The sequence below is a fragment of the Benincasa hispida genome, chromosome 11 (assembly GCF_027475165.1).
Source record: "Benincasa hispida cultivar pf3 chromosome 11, pf3_genome.v1.1, whole genome shotgun sequence".
Classification (NCBI taxonomy): Eukaryota; Viridiplantae; Streptophyta; class Magnoliopsida; order Cucurbitales; family Cucurbitaceae; genus Benincasa; species Benincasa hispida.
The window spans coordinates 1,435,282-1,442,592 of record NC_143488.1 but is presented as its reverse complement, the minus strand read 5'-3'; the positions used below and the strand labels follow the sequence as shown (position 1 = coordinate 1,442,592).

Genomic DNA, 7,311 nt, shown 5'->3' with positions numbered 1-7,311 from the left:
TTTTTTTTCTTCTTTTTTTTTTTTCATTGAGTCACGAGTCACCATAACAAAGAGAAAGTCCAAAAAATGTTCTTTGAACTTGGGAAAAAGTTGTATTTTTTTATTTGCTTTTGCCAATATTGAATTATAGAAAACAGGGCATGCTGATTCAGAAACCACTTAAATTTATTTTAATATTTATACTATCTTTTAACAATTGAAAATTATGAACTTACTTTATTTCGATTTTTGTATTATTCCTATCTTGTCAAATTTTCGATTTTTATTTTAAATATTTTCCTCAAAAGACTGTTTTGTCCTTATTGTTCGTTTTCTGAAATTATTTTAATAGAAATAAGAATCGAAATTCCTTCATCTCGCTGTACAACTTGTGGTTCAAAATTCAAATACACCAATTAAGATATATAATTAGTATCTATTTATCAAGTAAATGAACAAAATATACTTTTAGGTAAACGATTTATATCAAATTAATGGCAATGATTGCAATATTTTTTTTATATAAAAAACTGAGTAAAAAATTCAAAATATATTTAATAAAGGTGTATTCCAGGTCCATTAAGGAAAGGGGATGGGGTGGGGTTGAGACGAGAGCTTTCTTTTTTTAAAATCATTATAATTTTTTTAAATATTTTTTATAATTAGTGATTGTATCTTAAAATTAAGAACATTAATTATTGTTTTAGTTTTAATTTTAATAAGTGTCACATAAGCTACTTTTATCATAACAAAATAAAACAAAACAAAAAAAAAATTAAAATGGTAAAGATATCTAGATTAAAATTGATCATTCCTTGAATATGAGAGATTTGAAGTGTGTTTAGCTTAATTTTTTGACTATTTAATTAAAAAAAGATTATTTTACAAAAAGTTGGAGTGTGAGCTTTTAAAAAATAAATTTATGAAATAACTTCGAAGGAAAAAACACTCGAAATAATTTTTTAGAAAAATGATTTTTAGTGTTTAATAGTTAATTTCTCTCTAATTTCAATAATTCATAGAATTACCAAAATGCCCTTGCTATTTTTCTACTCAATTCTACTATGTTGTTGTCGGGTATCACGGCCCTCTAAGAGCCATCTTCAGTAACAACCACCAACAAACCTACTTTAATGAAATTTTTGGCAACTATCTCCAATGACTTCCACCAATAACCAATTCCAACGGTCAACTTCAACCATTACCATCGACAAGTCATCACTAACGACCACTATTAGTGGCCAATTTTGACGAGCAATTTTGACAACCACTGCCGGCAGACCTAAATCCACATCTTATAAGCAATATTGTGTTATAACATTATTGTTCAGGGACCTTACATTGTTTTAATTTTAAAAATATAGAGGCTATTTTGTTATTTCCATGAATATTTAAGGACTAAAACGGTTTTTTAACGTTAATATGTCAATTATACATTTTCAAAAATAGTTTTATGGAAGAAAAAATGATAAACCAATCCCTTGTTTTTTTTCCTTTTTTTGGGGGGTGGGGAAGTGACAAATCCACACCACCGAAAGTGCAGCCCAAGAAGATGAGGATGCAAATTGCAAAATATCATACATTACAAAATAACCAATTTAGCCTCAATAAAAACAAGGATTAAGAAAAAACATCTAGGGCATTTCTGTCTTTTGTTAATCTACCTTAAAATTTCCACCTAGCATGAATATAAACAAGGGTTGTGGTCTTTTCCCATCCCATTAACAAAGAGAACAAGCTTAGAAAATATTGCAGAGAAAATGGAAAGTGAGGCAAAAGCCAATCAATCTCTCAGGTTTTCCTCCCAATATCTTTCCCCTAATCTTATTAATATGCTTTAATCTTACTTTCCTATTCTTTATTTAAGTTTAATTATTTTTACCATTTCTTACTTTTTCTTTAATATATATATATTATATATGAACAAATTAATTAGAAGTTTGAATTTTTCATCTCGAATGATCGGATTCAAATCTAATGCAACTAATCATATTGTTAGAAATAAGGTTCTTCCAAGAATTTCCTTTTTTTTACACAGTTGATTTTTACAAACATAAACACATATGTATATATGTATATAAATTCTTTTTAAAAAAGAGAGAATATATAAAGGTTAAACTAACACAATATTAAATCTTTAAAGGCAAATATTCCCTTTCGTCTTTAAACATAGAAATCTGCTCCATGAAAACATTTTTTTTTTGGGGTTAAAATAAGATGGAAATCTATTCCAGATGTAAAAATTGGAAGATATACGTGACATTATTTATAATATCATTTACATAAATTAATACTTCAGTTGATGCGTAAAAATTAATTACGTAAATGATTTAAGTGATCTTAATCTTTTATATAGTTGTAAAAAATAGTTACGTACACCTTCTAATTTTTATATATCAATTATTACATAGATAGTATATTTACATTAGAGATTTTAACGGACACCATAATTTTCAAAAGTAGTTAGAAATAGGATAATTATTTAAAATAGTAAAATTATTGAAAATATTTTCAAGTAAAGTAAAATATCATTGTATATCAATGATAGATCGCGATAGACATTTATCACTAATACTAATAGATGTCTATCGTGGTCTATCACTCATAAATAGTGACGTATTGCTATGGGGGATTTTTAAAAATAGAAAAGTAAAGAAAACTATTTACACAAAATAGCAAAATTTTAATCTTATTTGATGGAGATTAATAGAGGCTGATAGAAGTCTATCAGTGATGAAAATTTATAGAAATTTATCATTGATAGACGTCGATATAAGTCCAACAGTGTCTATCAATGTTCTTTTTGCTATTTTTGTAAATAGTTGCCATTTTTTTTCTATCTTTGAAAATTTTCCCTTTTACTATATTTGTAAATAAATTGTCTCATTTTCCTTCATTTGAAAATAGCCCTTAGAAATATGTATATGGTAATTAAAAATATAGTTCCTTTTTTCAAAAAAATTCTAGTAAAATTATTGAAAATATTTTCAAATATAATAAAATATCATTGTCTATCATCAATAAATAAATAAATAAGTTATCTCGTTTTCCTATATTCGAAAACAACCCGTAATTATAATTACTAATGTACTTTATTGATGGTGTATAAAGATGATTTTTTTTTTTTTTTCATTTTCCTGTACAAATTTCTTAATATTTCTTGGGTTCTATTTTCTAATGTTAATTTATGCAAATTAGATTTTATTTTATTTATTTATTATTATTTTGGCAATTAAGTAGTGTGGGGAGTGAAGTGGAGAAAGGAGTACTTGGGAAGGCATATTGCAAATGTGGGGAAGGATGGAAATGTGAGATCAAAAGAACTCAAGGCCCTGATGCTGGCAAGACCTTTGTTAACTGTGGCAACAACTGTATTTGTATAATGTAAGTGAAAATCGTCGTATATTTATTTTTTTAAATCTTTTGTATAGACCTAAAATTTTAGTTGACGGATTATAATAAATTTAAATATTAATATGAGATCGAATACGAGAATTTTCTTCATATAAACCATAGAAAAGAATATGAGAACATATTATATAAGAATTTGAACTTTTACAATCATAATTCATAAATCACTACCTACTTACCTAGGACGTTTGACTCAAGAGGAAGTAAGGTTATTAGTTCTAATTGTTTTATATCTAGGATTATTGATATTAATTTGTTATACATCATTTTGCCTTTATATATATATATATATATATATATATAGTGGCTTTGGATTATTATTTAATCATTAATATTTTTTACTCAACTATTATATTAAATTAGTGTGTTAGTCTGCTTATTTTAAGTTATAGAATTTTGTTAGTCCCTAACTCATGTTGCCATTGAAAAAGAAAAAAAGAAAGGCCTCAAAATCTATGGAAGAAAATAAGCAGAAAATAACTATTAAAAAAAAACAAAAAATAATGAAGAGACAGCAGAGACACTTAAACCAAACAAATATCACAACTCACCCATCAATTTTTTGGGTTATTTGAGGTGCTGATTGAGATCGAATGTCTAGAATTCATATGTCTGTGGTGTTCATATATCTGTGAAGTTCATATGTCCGTGTTTGGATTGTAGAGTGATTTGGTTTGAGTTCATATGTCTATGTTTGGGGTGCAAAGTTGACTTTATATGTCTGGATATCAAATGCAGTTTTTTGAACTCTAAATAATATGTTTTAGGATTACTATTCCTATTTTGAAACTTTTTTATTCAATAATTCTATCTATCTCTGTTTGAATACATATGGATTGCAATTTTTTTCTTTTAATTTTTAAAACTTATTTCTTTCTTTTTTGGACAATGAACAACAATTAACCCATTACATTTCTGGTAGAAATATGGTTAAATAAAATGAAAAACTAAAGCGAAATCAAAACTTTTGATTCTAGCTAATTTTTCTCCATGAATTTCATTATCATTTTCTTTTTTTTCTTCTTCTTCCTATTGTTTCTATATATTTTTACTATACTATGTCATGAATTTTTTTAATTAAATCTCCCCCATCATCGTAATAGCCAATAGACTATCACCACATTTCTTCAACAATTTCACTTTCATTTCCTCTAAATTTAGAGGATCATCAGGGAACAAATCTCTATTTTTTACTAATTCTTGCTGAAAAATGTTCAAAGAAAAATATTTTCATTTTATGATTTTTTTTTGTTATTTGTTATATACTTTTCAACTACATACATATTTTTCGTGTAAATATTCTCAACATTTATTTGATATGTGAATTCATTACGTATAAATATTGCACTTAATGTAAATAAATTAATTTTTTATATATATAATCAACAACCCTACAACATACTTTAACAACCTTGTCTTATAGTAATCAGAAGTGGTTGTCGAAGTTGTTTATCGAAGATGATTTTTGTTGGAGTGGTTTTCGGAGGCTGAAGTTGGTCACATGAAGGTGTATTGGAGTTGGTTGTCGAAGTTTGTCATTGGAGGTGGTTTTCGAATCCCAGAATCGGTTGGGCGAAAGTGTCGTCGAAGTTGATCATCGAAGATGAATTTCGCTAAAGATTGTAGTCGGAGGTGACTATCGGAGCCCAAAGTTAATCACATGAAGATAGTATTAGAGTTGGTTGTTGAAGTTTGTTGTCGAAGGTGGTTGTCGAAGCCTCAAGTTGGTCATTGAAGTTGCTCGCTCAAAGGTGATCATCGAAGGTGGTTGTCGTAGCTTACGAAGGTGGTTGTCGGAGTTGGTCATCGGAGTTTGTTGTTGGAGCCAATTGGTCTTCGGAGTTGGTAGCACGAAGGTGGTTATCAGAGTTGGGTCACCGAAGGTGGTTGTCGGAGTTTGGATTTTGTCGCCGGAATTATCATCGAAGGTGGTTTTCAGAGCTCAGAGTTGGTCGTTGGAGTTGTCATCGGAGGTGGTTGTCGGAGCCTGGAGTTAGTCGTTGAAGTTGTCATCAAGTGGCTGTTGGAGTCCAGAGGTAGTTCTCGGAGAGTGACAATGGTCGATAGGTGGAGCCATTGAAACCATGGGAAGAAGGGAGAGTTAAGGTGAGTTGGTAAAATATACCAACTCAACTCCAATCAAACAATGAGTTGGTATATTATACGAACTCAACTCAACTCATGTTGGTGAGCCAAACCAAACACTCCCTTTAAGTTTTGTTATCCACCTTCTATTCTTGTTTTACAAAATTATATCCAATTTTGAAAACATTAAGACCTCGTTTGATGACCATTTGATTTTTTGTTTTAGTTTTTGAAAATTAAGTCTATTTCATGTACATTTTTTATAATAATTTACGTGGTTGAATTCTTAGCCAAATTCCAAAAACAAAAACAAACTTTTTGAAAGCAATTTTTTTTAGTTCTCAAAACTTAGCTTGGTTTTTTAAACCGTTGGTGAAAAGTAGATAACAAAGGTAGAATTTGAAGGAAAAGTAATGTCTATAGGTTTAATTTTAAAAAACAAAAACAAAAAACAAAATGTTTATCAGACGGGGCCTAAAAACTAATTTTTGTTTTTAGAATTTGACTATGAATTCAAGTGTTTCTTTCATACAAGTGAAAACCATATAGTAGAGAAATTGAGAGAAAATGACCTTAAATTTCATAAATGAAAAACAAAAAACGTAATCATTCTCAAAGAGACCTAAATTAAGATAAAATAATTAAGATCTCATTTGGTAACAATTTGATTTTTTGTTTTTGTTTTTGAAAATTAAGTTTATAGTCATTACTTTCACGTCCAAATTTCTTCCTTTTTTTTTTTATCTATTTTTCACCAATGGTTTAAAAAACTAATCCAAAATTTAAAAACTAAAAAAAATATCTTTAAAAAGTTGTTTTTGTTTTTAAAATTGGACTAAGAATTCAACCATTTTAGTCAAGAAAGAGGCAACTCATTGTAAGAAATAGAGAGGAAATAGGCATAATTTTTTAAAAACAAAATGGTTATCAAATGGAGCCTAAATATTTAAATATTTCATCTTCATCACATACATCCTATACTTGTTCATTTTATATACGTGATCAGAATATGATGCGTAAAAATATGTGCATCTTGAAATGCACAAAAAAAACTGCTCTTACTAAAATTCAAATTTCTCGAGACCGTCAGATAATTTTTGATATTTCGTAAAATCGTGAACCGGTTAATTAGAGAAATCAAATCTCTTGAAAAACTTAATGATGAATGCATGATTTTGGCTTGGATTTTAAAAGTTTTGTTTGCAAATGGCAGAGAAGGGACAGGGGAAGGGGCAGTGAAGTTGGAGGAATTGGCAAAGGAGGGGCAGTTTGAAGGTGCATCTTGTGAGTGTGGAGAAGGATGGAGCTGCACCATCTCCAAGATTGATCAACATCAGCCCAAGCCCTTTGCTAAATGTGCTGGTGATTGTTCTTGCATCACTGTTGCTTGAGGCTCAATTAATGTTCCAAATTGTAGTCTCTTCTATGAAAATCATGTGTTCTTTTGTGTGTTTTGATCTTGTTGAATGGTCTATGGAAAATAATTACGTGGTTGAACACTATGAGGAGATTTTTTTTGTGTACAATGTAATTTGGATTCCAAACAGAATAAATTAAGAACATGTCTGATAACCATTTATGAAACGAGGAGTTACAAAAACGGTAGAAATAAGTGGCGGTTTCAAGGATTTGAAATTTATCACTACAAGGAGGAGTTGTCTCCATATATATTTCCATATAAATTTATCACTATGAGCCCATAGAGAGAATACAAGGCAAACTTTGGGCTGGGTATGTGGCCCTAGACCCATTGTACAAATTAAAGAAATTGGTGTCTTGACACTCACTACTGCACAACAATATGATATGAATAAAGATGTAAAATGTATTTCACAC

The 7,311-nt window shown here is 29.0% G+C and overlaps 1 protein-coding gene across 2 annotated transcripts; it reads left to right on the top strand.

Annotated features, from left to right (window-relative positions):
• Positions 1-1,565: 1,565 nt before the first annotated feature.
• Positions 1,566-7,059, top strand: LOC120091343 (uncharacterized). Of its 2 annotated transcripts, none has more exons than XM_039049342.2 (3): positions 1,566-1,774; positions 3,220-3,363; positions 6,689-7,059. In XM_039049342.2, exons 1-3 carry the CDS (start codon positions 1,740-1,742, stop codon positions 6,864-6,866), a joined length of 357 nt encoding a protein of 118 aa, XP_038905270.1. In that variant the 5' UTR covers positions 1,566-1,739; the 3' UTR covers positions 6,867-7,059. The 2 variants fall into 2 exon arrangements, with proteins under 2 accessions (XP_038905270.1, XP_038905268.1); XM_039049340.2 differs by having other exon boundaries at positions 1,680-1,774; positions 3,217-3,363.
• The last annotated feature ends 252 nt before the right edge of the window (positions 7,060-7,311 follow it).

Bases quoted from the DNA above. Each gene is read 5' to 3' on its own strand.
- LOC120091343 (XM_039049340.2), top strand. From the start codon at position 1,740: ATGGAAAGTGAGGCAAAAGCCAATCAATCTCTCAG. The intron at 1,775-3,216 runs GTTTTCCTCCCA...TTGGCAATTAAG, and splicing joins AAAGCCAATCAATCTCTCAG to TAGTGTGGGGAGTGAAGTGG. The intron at 3,364-6,688 runs GTAAGTGAAAAT...TGCAAATGGCAG, and splicing joins AACAACTGTATTTGTATAAT to AGAAGGGACAGGGGAAGGGG.